Here is a 16997-nt window from a genome sequence, read left to right on the forward strand (position 1 = left end):
TTAAGTTCTAGATTATTTGATTCTGTGATGTGACGAACAAACCAAAAACAGAGCTGTTAGGCCCCTGAACGGAGCCAGATGCCTCCCAGGCCCAGAGACATTCAAACGCAGGAGCCAGGGCCTGCTGTCCTCAGAGCACACCCACGGCATGGTCACTGCACGCATCCCAGTCGCCCGCAAGCCAGCGAGATCCATGCCCACCACAGGTGAGGGAGGGAGGCCAGCAGGAGGCACACCCTGGTGGGCAGTGGACAGCTGTGCGTTGGCGACAGGCACCGACCACCAGCCCAAGCAAAGCTGTCCAAGCAAAGCTGTCCTCTGAGGCTGCGGTTCCCTGAGGTCTCTGTTTTGCCTGGATTCAGTCCTAGTGTGTTGAGGGCATTTCCTCACTCCTTCTTTCCTAACTTTTCTAAAACGGCTCCTTGGGAGAGTTGAGCTCCCCCATCAGCAGACACTTGGGTCTTAAGCAACCCTCATTTGTATTCCAGAGAAATCTCCCACGTCTGAGCACTCAGCCTGAGGCCTCCCAGACAGTACGAGAGCAGAAAGAGTGACAGCCTCTGAGAAGCACGTGTATATGAGAGCTTGTGAGTGCGTGTGTGTGTGTGAGTGTGAGAGCATATGTGTGTGTGTGAGAATGAGTGTGAGAGCATATGTGTGTGTGTGTGTGTGTGTGCGTGTGTGTGTGGTGATGGATGTCACCTATTCAGCTATAGAGCAGCCACATTCTCCCCACCCTCCCAGAGGCTCCTAACTGGCGGCCATGTGGCTGAGCAAAGGAGAGGCGTGGGGCTGACCAGCAATAAAGGAGCAGAGAAGTGTGGGTGCGGGGGGCACAGGGTTGGGGGCTGGGGAGGAGCCTGCTGAGGTTGGTGATGTCAACCACAAAGGGCCACAGGCATGGGCCAGGGGAGAAAGGGTACTCCAAGCAGAGGGGACAGCAAAAGCAGAGGTCTGGGGTGAGGGAGTCCAGCACATTCACGGGCCTGCTGGGGGCCTGGCAGGGCTGGGGCGGACGGCAGTCTCAACATGAAAAGTGAGGACAAGGTAGAGAGCAGGAGATGGACCAGCTGAGGAGTTTGGACTTGACCCTAAAGCAACAGGGTCCTGAGCTGGGAAGTAACAAGGAGAGCTATGAGTTATGGAGTGACCAGTCCAGCAGCCTGCAAGGCCACAGGATGGAGCTGGGGATGGATGCGGTCTTGGTGGTGTGTCAGATGTGGTGCTGGCCTTAGGGGTATGTGTGCTGGACCTCACTGTTCAGGAAGAACTGATGGGCTGCCTTCATCTTTTATACAGTGATCTCTGTGATTTGGTAGAGCTGGCAAAAAGAAAACTCTGATGCAATCTGCCTCTAGGTCTATCAGCTCCTGTGAGCCAATATTTAAACCCATGAGCTCAGGCTGGGGTGGTCAGACATGGAGTGCGGAAGAGAAAAGTGAAGTGTGAGAACACAGCACCAGGCGGGGGCAAGATGGCCCAGATTCAGGGTCTGGGCAAGCCAAGTGAGGCAGCATGACACCACCCTTCCCAGGGCCTGGAGCTCCCAGCGGCAAAAACCAACAGGCAAGAGGAGGAGACTGCCAGGATCCTGGCACCCTCCAACACTCTGTGACTCTATGCCAAGGTAAACTGATTAGAGATGCTTCCTAAGGTGGTGGAAAGGGACCAGTCCTTGGTTGGTGGCAGTGTAACTGGTACTGCTTCTGCAGAGAGAAACCGGACAACAGCCAAAATGCAGAATGCGCAAACTCAGCATCCCAATTCCTAGGTGTTTATCCTACAGAATTCCTCACCTGTGCACCCAAAAATACATGTACTAGGCTATTCACTACAGCATGTTTCTAAAACATGATCAGAAATGCCCTAGGTATACACCAGTAGAGAGCTGGCTTGGTAAAAAGGACAGGGAGGCCGTTTAACATGCAGCCGTTAGAATGAGGCTGCCTGCAAAAGACTAAGATGAGATCACTTCCAGGGCATACCGTACAGCCCCATTGTACAGGGGCTGTGTAGCGAGGAAGACTGTCTCTGTTCAGTCCCACAGAACCCCCTGGAAAGGCTCCAGGCCACTGGAACTGATGGCTGCCCCCCAAGATGGGAAGCGGCTGGCTGGGCAGCAGAGGGACTCTGTTCACAAACTTGTTCCAAATGCACGTGCCAGCTCGTTCAGGACTGCTGAGAGCCGAGCAGTGGTGCGCAGGGCAAGCCACACTTAGGATCCATCAGACTCACAGTCCATGTGCAAGCTGGTCAAACTCGGTGTCCCAGGCCCAACAAGGGGTAGGGGAAACGCTGGAGCCCTGGGAAGGGCTGGGGAAGCTTCCCTGGAGCAGACGCCAACAACAACCCATCCCCTCCCTAGTGAACAGAATGAATATAGAATAAGGGATTCAAAGCAACCAGGCTCCAGCCTCCAGGGTGAATGAACTGTACATGATTCTCCATTTCAGATTGGGGGAAGGCATTAAAAGGGGCTGTGTGGGGCGGAGCAGGGCAGGGGCCCGAGCACGCAAACGGGGCACCCTGAATGTGATTCTGCATGCAGACCCCACTGTGTCTCCTGTGGCCTGCAGGTCACAGGCACCCCCATCCTGAAGGTGGGTGCTACCCACAATGGTCACTTCAGGTCATCCTCCCATGGGGGCTACTAAGGCATTACAGTGTCATGCTCCTCACTTAGCTGCCTGGCATGTGGTGTGAGCCACGGCTGGGAGAAACCACAGGCTCTCTGGGGGGGAAACTGCTGTTCAAGAGCCAGCAGGAAGACCCATGCAAAACAATGGTGTTCAGGCCAAAAAATAACCCTGACTGCTACAGAGGAGAGGGCTGGAAGGAAACAGAACACTATTATTTGGAGACAGCAAACTCCCCCTTTTTCCAGGCCTGCCACTGAAAACAATACCTCCCCTCTGTCCCCAGATTTCACACCAAACTTTTATGAGCTTTCTCCACCTTCTGTCAGCGGGAGGCAGGCAAGGTGCCCAGCCAGAGCTATTCCCCTGACAAATGCCACATGCTGTGTCACAGCACCATCACACTAGTCAGGTCCTCTAGGCGACCAGGGAAGGATCCCGCAGGATGAAGGGACGGCTGGGATTTCCACGCAGATGGAGCTGGAAGGGGTCGGTCATCTGGCCCACTGTCACAGCTACCAGCTGAACAACAGGAGGGCAAGAAAGGGGCTGCCTGCCCAAGGTCACACGGAGCTGGGTTCCACCCACCTCAGCAGCAGCCCCACGCCCCCTAAGCACCTGTCTGAACCCCTACATGCATTCCCACGCACCTGCTCAGGTGGGCCTGTGCAGCTGCCCCTCCCCTGTATACAATAATACACAGAAGAGCAGCTTCCCTACATCAAGGCCAAAGGTGACATGCCTGCTGGAGCCCCACCCACCCCACCCTGGCCCACAGTCGCCCGGCCGAGTCTGACTTTCAGTTCCCAGAATAAGCCAATGCCTCCTGGCAGCCCATGGGCTCCCCTGCCTTGTCCGTGTGATGCATTGCTGGGTTTGCAAATGTGACTCACAGCCAGCAGGGCTTACAAACTAGTGTCTGCAGGGAGAGAACAGTCATCCAGAATCAGGGCACAGTTTGCGGTGGTGCTGCTGACTTAGGCCAACTGGGTCACTGAGGCCAGAGGACCCCTGGGCTCCTCACCTCTGCATCCAGCCACCCGAGTCTTCTAGTTTCTGGTACAGGCTCTAGGTGCACAATAAGAGAGACAGATCCTGCTGCCAGGGGTGACCTGGCTACGACATCTACCCCGTGGATGACACTGGCCTCTGTTCCACATGTCAGCCATCCTCTTCAGTGGCTGCGGGCATGCTCAGAAGTGGGAGTCGTCCTGCCGCCCCAGGAGCTCCTCCCTGACCTCTGACTGCTGCAATGGGCAGGGCCCCTTCCTCCTCAGAGAGCTTGGGGACTAGAAAATGGCATGTTGTCTGTGGCTCAACTTGGGGCCATCAAAGAGGGGAGCTGGCACGATATTTTGTGTCCTCAAAGAGCTACCCAGCGCTCCCAGGAGGCCACCAGGCCCAGGCTCAGCCTGGCTGCTGCCAGCCCACTGCAGACAGCCCTATCCACCGTGCTCCAGCTGCACCCAGCTACTGCGGGTCCTTGCGCCTCCATCCTGTCTCACTGAAGGGCCTGGCCAGGTGCTGCCCCCTTGCCTGCTCCCCTCCTGACTGTCCTGCCCTTTAGGCCTCAACTCAACGTCAGCTCTTCAGAGGATCAGTAACAAGGACCTCCCTGTTCTCCCAGGCCTCGGTGTGTTTCTTCCTAGTACTCACCATCACTGGGGCTGTGTTACCTTGTCCTCTATTTACCTATGTTTTGTTCCCATCATCCGATGCACTCACACTCAGATACAGCTCCAGCAGGGCAGGGGCTGCGTCCACCAGGTCTTATTCATTGTTGCATCTGTAATGTCTTTTAGGAACTCTGGCAGACAGTAAGTTCTCAACTAAGACTTGCTGAATGAACATAATAGTTATTGATGAATGATCTCACAGATCAGTGGAGAGACAAACAGGTAGGGGCCAGGGCCAGATCCAGGGCTGGCTGCCAGGAGGCGTGGGAGGCCTGGGGCAGGGACCTGCAGGGAGGGGCTCAGAGGATATCCTCATGCCTCACTCCGTCCATCCCAGAGGGCCGAGGTCAGCAGAGGCCCAGCGCGTGGTTTACCCGGCCGGCTGTGCTCTTGGCTGGTGAGGTGGCAATGGGATTTATTACATGAAGACAAAGGCAGACACAGTGGGCTTTATCACGGGCACACAGCCTGCACAGGCAGCACAGAAACACGTTGGGAAGTCATGCCACTCACACAAACCAGGAGGAAACAGAAAACAGGGTGTCCTTTCTGCCGCAGGTACTAATATTACTGAAGAAAAGAAGTGACAAGATGTTAGTCCTCTTGGTGTGTGATTCCAAACACTAAAACCCAGAAACTGCACCCAGTGGGGCCTCAGTGTCCACACAAAAATCAGAAACAACTTGACTGGCCCACCTGAGCTCTCAGAGCTGCTGGACCCATCTCTTACAAAATGCAGTGACGCTCGGCCAGGGGTGGCATGGGCTCCCTCCACCAGGGAACATCTGGAGACATTTTTGGTTGTCATGAGGGGCAGGGTGGGGAGTGCTGTTGGCATCTGGAAATGAGCAGCCGGGAAGGCAACTAAGCACCCTGTATTGCCTGGGATAGCCCCTAGCAGTGCAGAATTATCCAGCCCAAGATGTCAATCATGTTGAGGTTAAGAAACCCAGAAATAGTGTGCATAAAAGTTCTTTCTAAAACTTTGGGGAAAATGTATCATTGATAAACACTGATATTTCTAAAACTCAACAAGCCCCCAGACCTTGAGCTGAAAAACCCTGACCGTCCACACACAAGCAGAGGGGCTGCAGCCCACATGCTGGCTCAGAGCGCAGGCTTTGGGGTGCCCTCTCCTGCCCCTGTCCCAACTGGGCTGCACAAAGTCTAGCTCTGTTCCTGGTTGGTAAGAGGGCCACATGTCTTCCTGGGGACCAGGCTTGCTTTCCACAAGGGGAAGCAACTGCAACGGGCTAACGGCACAGAATGGTCCCACCCTCCCCGAAGCAGAAAGGGCGATTCCTGGCCTGGCATTGGTGCACAATGGACAGATTGTGTGGCTGTCTCCACCACAGGAGGAGTCGCCTATGACCCAGGGCAGCAGTCATCGAGAGGCTGACCTCACAGCAACCCCAGAACAGGACATGATCTGTTTCTCTGGGGCCAGGGCCGCCAGATGCGTCCAACTCTGCCTCCCGTAGCATCTGCTGGCCAGCAGTCTCATCGTCACACGGCACCAGCTGTGTCAGAGGCAATCCCAGACGATGACCTCCTGCCAAGGTGGCCCTGAAATCACCAACCCTCACACCACCCACAGTGCCATCAGCTGTCACCAAAGCCCCTCCGAGCTATGATCCTGACCTTGCCACTTTCTACCTGACCCTGGGCAAGTGACTTAACTTCCCCGGGCCGCAGTTGTCTCCTCCTGAAAAATGGGGAAATAATTCCATTATCTCAGGGACTGAGATGAGGACCAAAGACATAAGAGATGAGAACGCCCGTGGCAGAATGGGTCACGTGGTACATTCTTAGAAAATAGGGAGCCCTCCCATGGCTCCCTGGTGACAACACAAATCCCTTCCCGGGGCCCATGGTTCTTACTCTGACCCCACCGGTCAGCAGGCACAAAGGCAAAGCCGACACAAGCCCACTTAGATTCTACGGTGTTATTTATCCTCTGATAGGTTTAGATGTTATCTTCCAAGTCGGATTCGAACACCTAGAACAACAAAAACCTTTGTTTCTTCTACTTCTTCTCCATCCCTGTGCTGGCGACTGCTCAATAAACATCAGGGGCCAACAGGGTTTGATTCAATGCAGCTGTGAAATCACATTTGGGGCAAACGTGAACCGCGGCCTTGGGTAGTCCTTTGGAGGCAGACGCAACAGCTCTGAAGGTGTTCTGTGCCATCCTGCACCTTCCCTATGCGTTAGGCAAGGGGACCGAGGCCCAGGTGGGCCAGCAGGTGAAGGGTGGGGCTAGGAACAGCACTTGAGTCCCTCTGACCCCCACCTGGCCCTGCCTTTTAGGCATTTCCACTGCCCTAGCACAGAATGCATCTCCCATTTGGGGACACTTTCATAATCACTGCCTCACTGACTCCAATTAGGACTGAGAGCTCTCAAGTCAGCTGGGGCCACAGATAAGGCTGACAGAGTAGTCCTACTGTCACTGTAATAATAATATTGACATAAGCCACGGTGACTGATGGTTCACTAGGCGCCAGGCCTGTACTGAGTGGCTCGTACGCATCATCACACCCCAGGCACTCACAGTAAGCGTGGCTGACTGACCCTTACACACACGTGCACCACTCACACCATGCCAGGCACTCACAGTAAGCGTGGCTGACTGACCCTTATGCACACGTGCACCACTCACACCACGCCAGGCACTAGGGGAATCGCAGGTTTTAATTAGTTTAATGCTAACAATAACCCTACAAGGTATTTTAATTGTTTTTAAGAAGAAAAAGGAACTATGCAGTATTGGGTTCCCTTGCCTGTAGGGAGGTCCAGTGAGATGGATGAGTCCGTGTCACCACAGGGCAGACACTGAGAGCCAGCATAAGCCTCACTGCCTTCTCATCCCTCTGCCGTGACGGCTGTCATTTCAGGCTGCAAAGCTGTAGTTAACCCTCCGTGACCACGTGGTGCAAGCCAAGCTAAGCCTGTGCTGGGTGAGGGGAGCTGTCTATCCCTGTGGCAAAGCCTGGCCTCGCTTGGCGGACTAGCAGGGAGGGCCCCAAACATCACCCCCTCCCACCAGCTCCCAGCCCCACTCACTTCCTGTCCCCTCAGGAGGATGGTGGGGTCGGGGAGGCACTATTGAAGGCTAAACATGGTTTCCTTCCAGGGACAACACGAGAAGAACCAGTGTGGCCAAGTGTGCATTCTCTTCCAGCATCCTTCGGGGCAGGAGCTTCCTTCCCAGATCCACTTTAGATGATTACACACTGAGAGGAGCCAGGAGGTGAGTGCAACTTTGTCCTGTGTAGGCTGGGCAAGGCTCAAGCTGCTCAGAGGCCAGCCTTCATGGTAGCGGAGGGAGGGGATGCTCAGGACCACATGCAGGGGCACCTGGGGCTGAGGATGGGCACAACACTGAGCCTGGGGCCATGAGCTCCTTCCTTCACCTTGGACGCACCTGGGCTCCAAAGAGTAAACAGTGTCCTCAGCTGCTCAGAGTTCATCTTGCACTGGCAATCTCCCCTTCGAAGCAGGGCCTCTCTCTTGCCAATTATATCTGATCATATCACCGCCATCCCCGCCCCACCCTCCCTGCAGGATAGAGTCCAAGCTGCACAGCCTGGCATGAAAAAGCCCTCAAGCTCCGGCCTCGCTGCTCCCTCTCCAACCTCGCTGACACCTAGAGACGTCGCCGCACATGCCCATCAGGCAGCGCCATCTGCCTCATTAACCCTCCTGGCCTCCTCCCTCCCCGCTCCGAGCAGCCCAGCAGAGCCACGTCCTCCCTCCGCAAGGCCATCAGGGCACCCCATGAAAGGCCGCCCCAGCGCATGACCAGCACTGGGCATGCGCCGCCACCCAAACACTTAGGCACTGCAGGCGGCAATGGGAACACCAGCTGCTGGGAGCAGACACAATCCCTGCCCCAGTGAAGGGACAGACAATAGCCACTGATAAAGAATTACGAACTTCCGAAGGGCATGAAGGAAAAGTGCAAAGTTGGCAGGGCCTGGGACGAGAGATGTGTCATTAATCAGCTCACGAGGGAGGACATTTCTCAGGAAGGGGCACTGAGCTGACGGAACAGCTTGTGCAAAGGCGCTGAGGTGGACACACATCAGAGCCTGAGCAGCTGCTGAGGGGGCCAGGGAAGGAGCGGGTGGGGCAGATTACCGAGGCCCCATGGGTCAAGCTGGCAATCATGGCCTTCAGTGTCACAGCAATAAGAAAGCATGGGATGTTTTAAGCCAAGCTGTGCTGTGATCAGACCTGTGTTTTTCCTAACTCATCACTTTAGGGGCCGTGAGGTCAGTTCTGGGTCTGCCCGCTGGCCTCTCCTCCTGGCCAGGAGCTCGCGGGCAGGGCACCCAGCAGTGCTGCCTCAGAGGACACTCTCCTAGCAGTCTGTGTGCAGACCGGGAATTCAGGGGACATCTGAGGGACAATTACTGTCCTTCCAGCTGATAAAGACAGGGCAAAGGCAGCAGTTGAGACTGAAACTTCCTTCTTAGTCCTAAGCTTATTCAGGGAGAACCCCAGGAAGGTTCCCCGAGGCAGCCCCACATGGCCCATGGATCACAATCACAGCACCCCTTCAGGGGCAATTCTAGGGCTAGAAGGGGCAGCAGAAGAGGACGGTGGGCCCCTCCCTTCCCACCCTGCGCCCACACCTGTCAGGTGGCTCTGGGCGCCGCAGCAAAGAGAAGGCTCGTGTTGCCCCCCTGGGAAAGCCACTCACCAGGCCAGGAGGCCCCTAGTGTCCCCGAGCCTGGGGCAGGGACCCTCTCGGCATGCCGGCCCCACTTGCCCACGTGGGCAGGCCCTGGGGGCCCCTGCCTGGGTCTGCACACTGAGAACCAAACCTCAGGCAGAGCCTCGGGGGCATCAGGCTGCTGGCTCCACATGAACCTTGGAGCAGAAAAACAACTGAATCATCCCAATTGAGTCTCCAAGCCAAGCCATTTAGAAGCCAATCAAAAACACACAAAAAACAAACAAACAAAAACAAAAAAAATCCAAAACTCTGGGGCAGTGATGAAGGTTCTGTGACAAGCAGCTTTAATGTTCTGCAGTAAGCCTCTGGCCCACACCCTCCACCTGCCCACCAGGGCAGCCAGAAGCAGGCACGGCCTCCTGGCTCTGGGAATTTCTTCCCTCCCTGGGGACCGGAGCTTTCACAGAGGCAGCACAGTGCAGTGCTCTGGGGCCCTGAGGAACATCTCAGAAATTCATTTTTCTCCACCCACACAGCCCCAAACCACTTCCTCCTCCCTCCCAGGACCTGAGTATGGACTGTGGAGAAGGCCCTTCAAGCTGAGCCCCTGCTGGGGCAAAGCATCTTGCCTCAGTTTCCCTGCTCACAACAAAATGGGAGGACCCCAGCTCTGGGTGCTGCTTCCCCTGCCTCTGCCTATAGCATCCCTATCCCTCCCAGTCCTCAAACCACACTCATGCCTCCTTGTTAATGTCTAGAGAATAAAATTTAAAACAAAAATCTGAAAACAAAGGGCACGACTGAGGTCAAGTGTCCGCCTCCCTGGGTCTATGTGGTCTGGCTCTGAACTTGCATCTTATGGCAGAGGGAAGGGGACGATCAATGCTGACAGCCCAGTGACCGGTGGTAGAAGGAAGCCTCTTCCCCAGCCCCCATCCCAGTGCCTCTCAGTCATTCTCTGTGCCAACCCCGCCTGCCTCCTCTCTCCTGGGGCCTCTGGAAAGTGCAGCCCCGCACCCTTTTCTCCAAAGGATTGTTCTCCTCACAAAGGAGGAAACTTCCCACCTTATCAGATATCTGGCCTCTTACTGAAGCACAGACGGTGATGAAAATTTATCCCAGAAATATCAGTGCTGGGAGGTTATGGTGAGGTCACGGCAACCATCCCCCAAGACCCAGACAAGACACTGCCTGGGAAATGCACCTGTGGCTGCCTGACCGCCTTAAGCCACAAGGCCCCATGCTGCCCTCCACACATGCTCCCTGTTAATATTGTTTTCTGCCCAGAAAAGGAACACAGCGGGCACTCTCATTCACTGTTTGGACATCACCTGCCTGGGCTGTGGGCTGTGTGTGTGTCTGGGAAGTGGGCAAGAGGGATAAGAGCTTGGGAGCAGATGTTCCAGAACTCCGGGCCCAGGCTAGCTGGGAGATGTGGTCTCTAGGAAGAGCAACCGTGTGGGTGTGATGAAGTGGCACTCAGCTACAATGGGCACTTTACACCCACAGGCATTTACTCCTCCCAGCAACCTGCCCACCCAAGGAGGAAGGAACTGAGGCTGTGGGGAGGCACGCGGCTCCTAAGTTTTGGAACAAGGATCTGCCTTGAAGACAGTTTGACTCCCAAGTCCTCCGCCTCATCCATCTCTGGAGAGGCCACACGACAGGTGAGGAGAGCAAGCTAGCGCAGGCTCAAATCCCACCTGGACCACTTTCTAGTTGTCCTGCAGCTGCTTCTTCATCCACAGGACGGGAATCATCGAACCTTACAGCTCTTGGGAGCAAGTGGGTCAACCGCCATGAAGCGCTTTCGAGCAGGGCCTGGTAAGCGGTAACTGCTCTGCAGTGCTTTCTGAGGTAATGGTAATCAGGCGTCTGGAAGGCCATCGTCCCCCAGATGGACTCAGCAAGAGATGCGCCATCCCTGCCCCAAAGGTCTGCGTGGCAGCCCAGGCATGGCTGTGCTCCTCCAGAGAATAAGCCCCAAGGGCACCACAGGCACATGAACTGGGCACTCAGGGGCCTTCCGAAGGAGACGGGGGTGAGGCAGGAGCAAATGGCTCAGGGGAGAGGAAAGTCGCTGTATGACTTGGGATCAGCTGGGACCACACCCCAGGACAGTTGTGTAGGTTGGAGGCAGAGAGGAACAGAAGAGCAAGCCCTCAGGATGAGCAGTGGCTCACCTGAGAAAGTCAAGACTGACCCCCGGCTCTGCTGGGTCCCTGTGGACAAGCTGCACATGCTTCCATGCCTCCACTTCCTGCTTATCAACAAGGCTGGTGAGTCTGCACTGAGGGCTGTGGGGATCAAATGTAGCACATGGGTGAATGCTGATCAGCCCAGCCCTGGCACAGGGCAGGGACTCAGGAAGCAGCACATCACCAGGGCACACATCTCCTCTGTCTTGTTTCCCTCGAACCCCAGCACACTCCTCCCAACATGGTCTGAGCTTTTCTTATTCCTAGCACCCATTTTACAAATAAGGAAACTGAGGCTCCACGAGGTCACAGAGGAGCCCGACCATGTTTTTCCCACAGTCTCCAGTCCGATGAAGGAGACAGTGTTCAGCAAGTGGAATGGACTTGGGGCCACTGGCAGGGCAGACGCCCTGGAGGGCACAACGTGGGACATGCCCTGCCCCCAAGCAGGGGAGGCCAGGAGCAGGCTGCATCTGTGTCCGGGGCCACTTCCTGGTGGGAAGCAGGAATGTGCAGCAGGGAGTTGGCCAAGGAACGGGGTGAGAGCCCCAAGGAAGCAAGGGGGGCCAAGGCGGCTGACCCCGAACACGCGGGGAGAGAACAGTGTCGGCAGGACGGCAGCACCGGGTGACTAGGAGGCGGGTGAGGTTCCCTTTGTCCTGGTGAAGAAAAGCAGGGTACAAAATCTGCGCCTGTCACATGCTAGAAACCCCAACTCAGGCATCCCCATACCACCAGGCACGCCTGAAAACAGCTACCATCTTGACTGCATTTTCACTGACAATACAACTTTGTTTTTCATGACCTCTGAGCCGCTTTCTAGAGGACAGAATCATGTTCTTGTCCACAACAGAGAGAACACAGGACAAGTCAGTAGCCAGCATGAGAACCCCAAGGCGGTGGGCAGGTCACTGTGCGATCAGGACCTGGGAGGCCGCTGGGGAAGTGGTATGGGGAGAGGGAAGCAGCCAAGGGACTCAGCAAGATACCTCAGGCCATGCTCAAAGGTGAGTACCCAGGTCAAAGTAAGGGGCAGAGGCAGGGTTCTCCGCCAAGGCAGGACTCAGTTCAAAGGCCCTCGGGGGTCCCCTTTACCAAGTGCAGCAGAAGGGTTCCATCCCTTGTGCCTACCTGAGCCAGGGGAAAGGGATGTGCATGCCTGTGCTGAGGACGTGGAGGCCACACTGGAACTCAGCGATGCCTCATCAGTAAACCGTGTCTACACAGCCAGGGGGTGGAGACGGCCCAACCATGCCCTGGTTCAGTCCCCACGCTACACCCGAGGACACTGACGCCGCACAGAAGTACCTGCCCACGAGCCCATGTCTTGCCAGTGGCAGAGCCATTTCTCCAGACTATACCTCCAGAGAGCTGCTACCGCCCTAAATACACACACGGCCATTCCAGGGCCTCCCCTCCTCCTCCTGAAAATGCCACAGCCAAGGGCTGCATGGTCCTCACTCACCTGGAACCTGTGCACCAGTTCCAGGGACTGGCTATCATTCTGGTCGGCTTCAAGGATGACGTCAGTCAGCTTGTGGATGATGACGTCCAGGGGGCCCTGCTCCTCGATCGGCCGGCTAAGGTTCAGCTGTGAGGCAGGGAACATAGACAAAAGCGACAACTTCAGCACCTGAGTCCACTGCCCCCATCCTCTTGTCCACCCTGGGGCAATCACCAGAGGACCCTCGAGCCTCCCTGTAGCACTCTGGAGATGGGGCAGGAGGAGGGCTGACATGGAAAATACAGACAGGACAAGCAGGACAAACCCTCCAAGATCCCACAACTCTTCTCTCCTGCTAACTCCTCAAGGGCACACCCGACGTTTGTAACTTCTGTTCCCCAAGCCCCACGCTACCCAGGACGCAGAAGACACATAAGAGGAATCAGGGCAATAGTGTCAACAGGCCAGGCAAGTGATGCTGAGAAATGGCTTTACAGAGAAAGGCTTTTCTGAACACACCCCATCTGTCCAACCACCTAGGAAAACTAGGGTTCCAAGGGGTTATGTAAATGACTAACATCACACAGCCAGATCAGAACTTAGATCGAAGTGGATACTGCTTCTGCTAATCTATAAAAAGCCTTAGCAAAGCTGTGGTCCTCAGGAATCTAGAAATTGCCGCTTTGAGCGACCAGCCACTTGCACTTCACACTGAAATCTGGGCTCATCGGGAAAAGCGAAGGCGCGTAGGGCTGCCTGCAATCTGTTCCATACTGCTCTCCTGCTATGCCAGGGAAGGTGTTTATTTTTGCAAGTGCCTGAGGTTGGGAAGATCAGGCCCCAAGAGAGCCAGAGCCTCTGGCCAACAGACAGTCAGCGTCACCTGACCCCAAGACAGGAGCACCTGCCAAAAGCCGGGGCAGCCTGACACCCGCTTCCTGACCCACCACATGTCTCCCTCCCGGTACGCGGCCACCACCACCTGCAAGGCCAGTGCCTCGGAGGCAGCGGCGCCAGCCCGGCACCTGGCTGACCCCCAATCTGGCCTTAGCAGAGGCCAGAGAAGGCCACAAGCCCCACCCCTGCTCTCATCCCCACCCCCAAGTGGGTTTCCCTCCAGGACTCAAGGCTGACTGTTTTAAAAATGTTACGAAAGACATCATAATGACAACTACAAATGGTCACTGGCAGTGGGCACCATGCTCAAAGCTTGCGTGCATTTCTTTCATTGTATTTAATAACCACTATGAGAAGTGATTTTACGAATGAGAAAAGTGGAGGACGGAGACTTTAAAAACCTGCCTAGGGTCTCACAGCAGGAAGGCGGTGAAGTGGGGACACAAACTCAGATCTAAGGCTGCGCTTCTCACTCCATTCCCCGCTGCCTGCCCCTGCAACCCCGCTCCCCACGCCTGCTCTGTGCCCTAGGCAGCTGTCCTCTCAGGCCACAATCACCTGGCTGCCTTGTCCTCTGGCCAAGTTGGGCCAACTGGAGGCACAGCAGAAGATGGGCAAGAAGGAGAGAGGGAGGGAATGTATTTGCAGCATCCTCACGTCCCCACCCCCTGCCATATTTCTGGCAGCAGTCACAGCCCCCATGGAGCAGGGCAGCCCCTCTCTCAACACTACCACCTCCCCTATGGCTCCAGGTACATTTTTGGTCCCCTAGTCCCCTCAGGCCTAGGGGTGGTGACAGCTCTCAGGGCTTGTTAGCACCGGGGAACTTTGTCCTGTGCTGGCTCTCGGGCCTGCCCACACCCTGTGATGGTCCCTTACTAAACTCCTCTCCGTTGCACCCCCGGAACGCAGCAGCTCTTGTCTGCTGGTGTCTTTAACTCCTCTTTCTTACTGTTTGCCAGGAAAGATGTTAAGGGATTTCCCCTATACAGAAAAAAAAATATCCTTTAGACCTCACAATAAGAAACTACTAAGGAATGCTGTTCCCTCCCCATGGTGACAGGCCTGTGTACAAAACAACACAAAATAAAACCAAAACCAGGCCAGCTGAGAAGCTGCCCATCTCTGGGGCTCTTGGGTGAGGAAGGGGAAGGGAAAGACACTTCCCAATATCTCCTGAGACTTGGCGCTGGCTCATCCTCACGGCAAGCCCAGGGGCCGGGGAAGACGCTCCCTGCTGCAAAGACCAGGACACCAACGGCCCAGGAAGGAAAATGACCAAGCAAGGCCACGCAGGTGGAGCGGCCAGGATGGAGGCTGTGAGCAATGCCCATGTGTCAGTCTCCATGAGCAGCCCGCTGACCTGGGCTCACCATCCCCTGGGGCCTCAGTTTCCCCTTTGATAGAAACAAGAAACTGCAAGAGCTTTGCTGGCTCTCTTCACAGATTCCAAATTACACTCCACCCAACACCTCTTCCCAGAAAAAGCAGACTCTGAAGGAAGGCAGAGAGGCCATGGGCAGAGAACACTGGGCTCTCAGACAGAGCCAAACACCAACCCATTTCCACTACAGCCTGTGGCTTCAGTGGGTCAGGCACCACAAACGAGAGGCCAAGACAGCTACGAGCGCAGGGGGAGCCGGGCCACAGGAGCGACGCATCCGGGCCCACAGAACCCCCATGCCCACCAGCACCCTCATCTCCAGACAGCCCTCCAGGTTTCCCTGCCTGGGAGAAACTGTGGGGTTCCCTTGGCGCTGGGGAAGGAGGTGAGCAGAGGGGACGCCCTTGGTGTCCTCGCCTGGCATCAGCCTGAGGCCCGTAGACCTGACAACCACAGCTGTTTGGAAAATAAGCTGTCCGCATCCCCGGCGCTCCACTGAAGGTAAACAGCTGAGCTCTGGAAACGGGCCACCCTCCTTTGTGTATTTTCCAAGCATTTTCATGCCAGTAAAACCCTTCTGTGAGAACAGCAGCTTGGGACACACATCAGGCCTGGGCTGCTCTCGGGTGCGGCCGCCTCTCGCTGTGGCGTCTGTGCTGGGTACCAGCAGGGCTGCTGGCAGCTCTAGTGGCTCTTCCTCAGGTGCCTGACATGCCACAACTGCCCTGAAGGGGTCTGTCCCCTGAACACACTGCAAACAGGCTGCGGTCTCCCTCCACTAGCTAGAAAAGAGATGGGCCCTTGGGTGCGGCCCCCACAGGAGAAAGGGCCCAGCTCCTGAGACTGGGGAGGCCACGGAGAAAAGGACACTGTGCAGGGGGATGCCCGGGGGTAAGGACACCACAGAGGCGGGTCTCCCAGATGCGATGGGGACAGGAACTCATTTCAAGGTTGTCATTCTGCTTTTCTGACCACAATCTGCCCCCAGAAAAGAGAACATTCCCAGGGACTTCTTGTTCTCCTCAGAGGATGGGGTCTGGTTTGTCCCTCCCAGCAGCAGCAAGGATGTCTCAATGAAAGGCTGCCCGCCGGGGCCTGAGGTCTGTGGGCACTCCGTTTCCAAGTCACGCCATCTCGCAGGGCCCATGCTGGATCCTGCTCTGTGTGGCGCTTGGAGTTCAGAACTCAGAGAAAACAAGGGGCCACTGTTTCCCTCAGGGACGAAGGCAGAGACTTACTAGAGGTGGGGGCAGGGCTGGGAGACGGCACAAAGGCCTGCAAACCCCAGTGGCCCCAGAGTCCTCTTTGACTTCCAAAATGATTAACCCAATCGTACCCAGCCTGGTAACCAAGCTGAGCTAGGCTCTGACACTATCCCTGTCTCTCCCAGGATCTGGAACTGGGGAGGGGTGGGCCAGGCAGACAGGCCTAGAAACCCATCTCCAATCCACTGCTTCTGAACAAGAGCAGGTCACTGAGCTGTGTGGTACCTCAGTTTCCCCAGTCATAAAATGAGGATGCTACTCACCCTTCCCTGCACCTCACAGGATTGTTATGAGTCCCAGAGCAAAAGTTCAATCCTCTTTCACATTTCTCAACTCACCTCAGCCCAAACAGGAAGAATTAGTGGCTCCCTTGTGTTGCCCACAGCCCCAGAACCCTTTGCACGTCGCTCCAGGATTGCACCGTAACCCCAGTTATGATGCTGATTCTTTAATCCACTGTCTCCTGCTCCTGCGCTGGGGGCTGCTCTTCCCCCACGGTATCATATAATCTTTCTGACCCAATTCCTCAATTTCTCAGTAACTGGTTTCCAATTACTCAGGTAATGGGGAGGGCTGTGTGGCCACCACCCTCTAGGAACCTCAGTTTCCTTGTCTTTAAAGCAAGAAGCCTCGCGATCCCAGCACTAGCACCCAGCTCTTGCACACTTGCTCCGTGCCAGGCTCTACTCTAAGCACTTCACATGCACTGAGTTGCTCAATTCTCACAATAGTCTGAGACGGGGACTCATGAGAGGCACAGGGTGGTTAAATAACATGTCACAGTCTCACAGCTTCACACTCACTCTTAGCAGT

General features: G+C 55.8%; 1 protein-coding gene across 4 annotated transcripts in view; it reads right to left on the reverse strand.

The window, feature by feature from the left end:
* The window catches only part of ITPK1 (inositol-tetrakisphosphate 1-kinase), a 177873-nt gene that overhangs the window by 64480 nt on the left and 96396 nt on the right, over positions 1-16997 (reverse strand). For 3 of the 4 annotated variants that reach the window (XM_034938037.3, XM_034938038.4, XM_055097969.2), the window contains one exon: positions 12660-12785. The exons of the other annotated variant lie outside the window; for it this stretch is intronic. In XM_034938037.3, the coding sequence (XP_034793928.1) occupies positions 12660-12785 (126 nt within the window). The remainder of the gene's footprint in view (positions 1-12659; positions 12786-16997) is intronic. 4 annotated transcript variants of the gene reach the window in all.

This window comes from Pan paniscus, chromosome 15 (genome assembly GCF_029289425.2).
Source record: "Pan paniscus chromosome 15, NHGRI_mPanPan1-v2.0_pri, whole genome shotgun sequence".
NCBI lineage: Eukaryota > Metazoa > Chordata > Mammalia > Primates > Hominidae > Pan > Pan paniscus.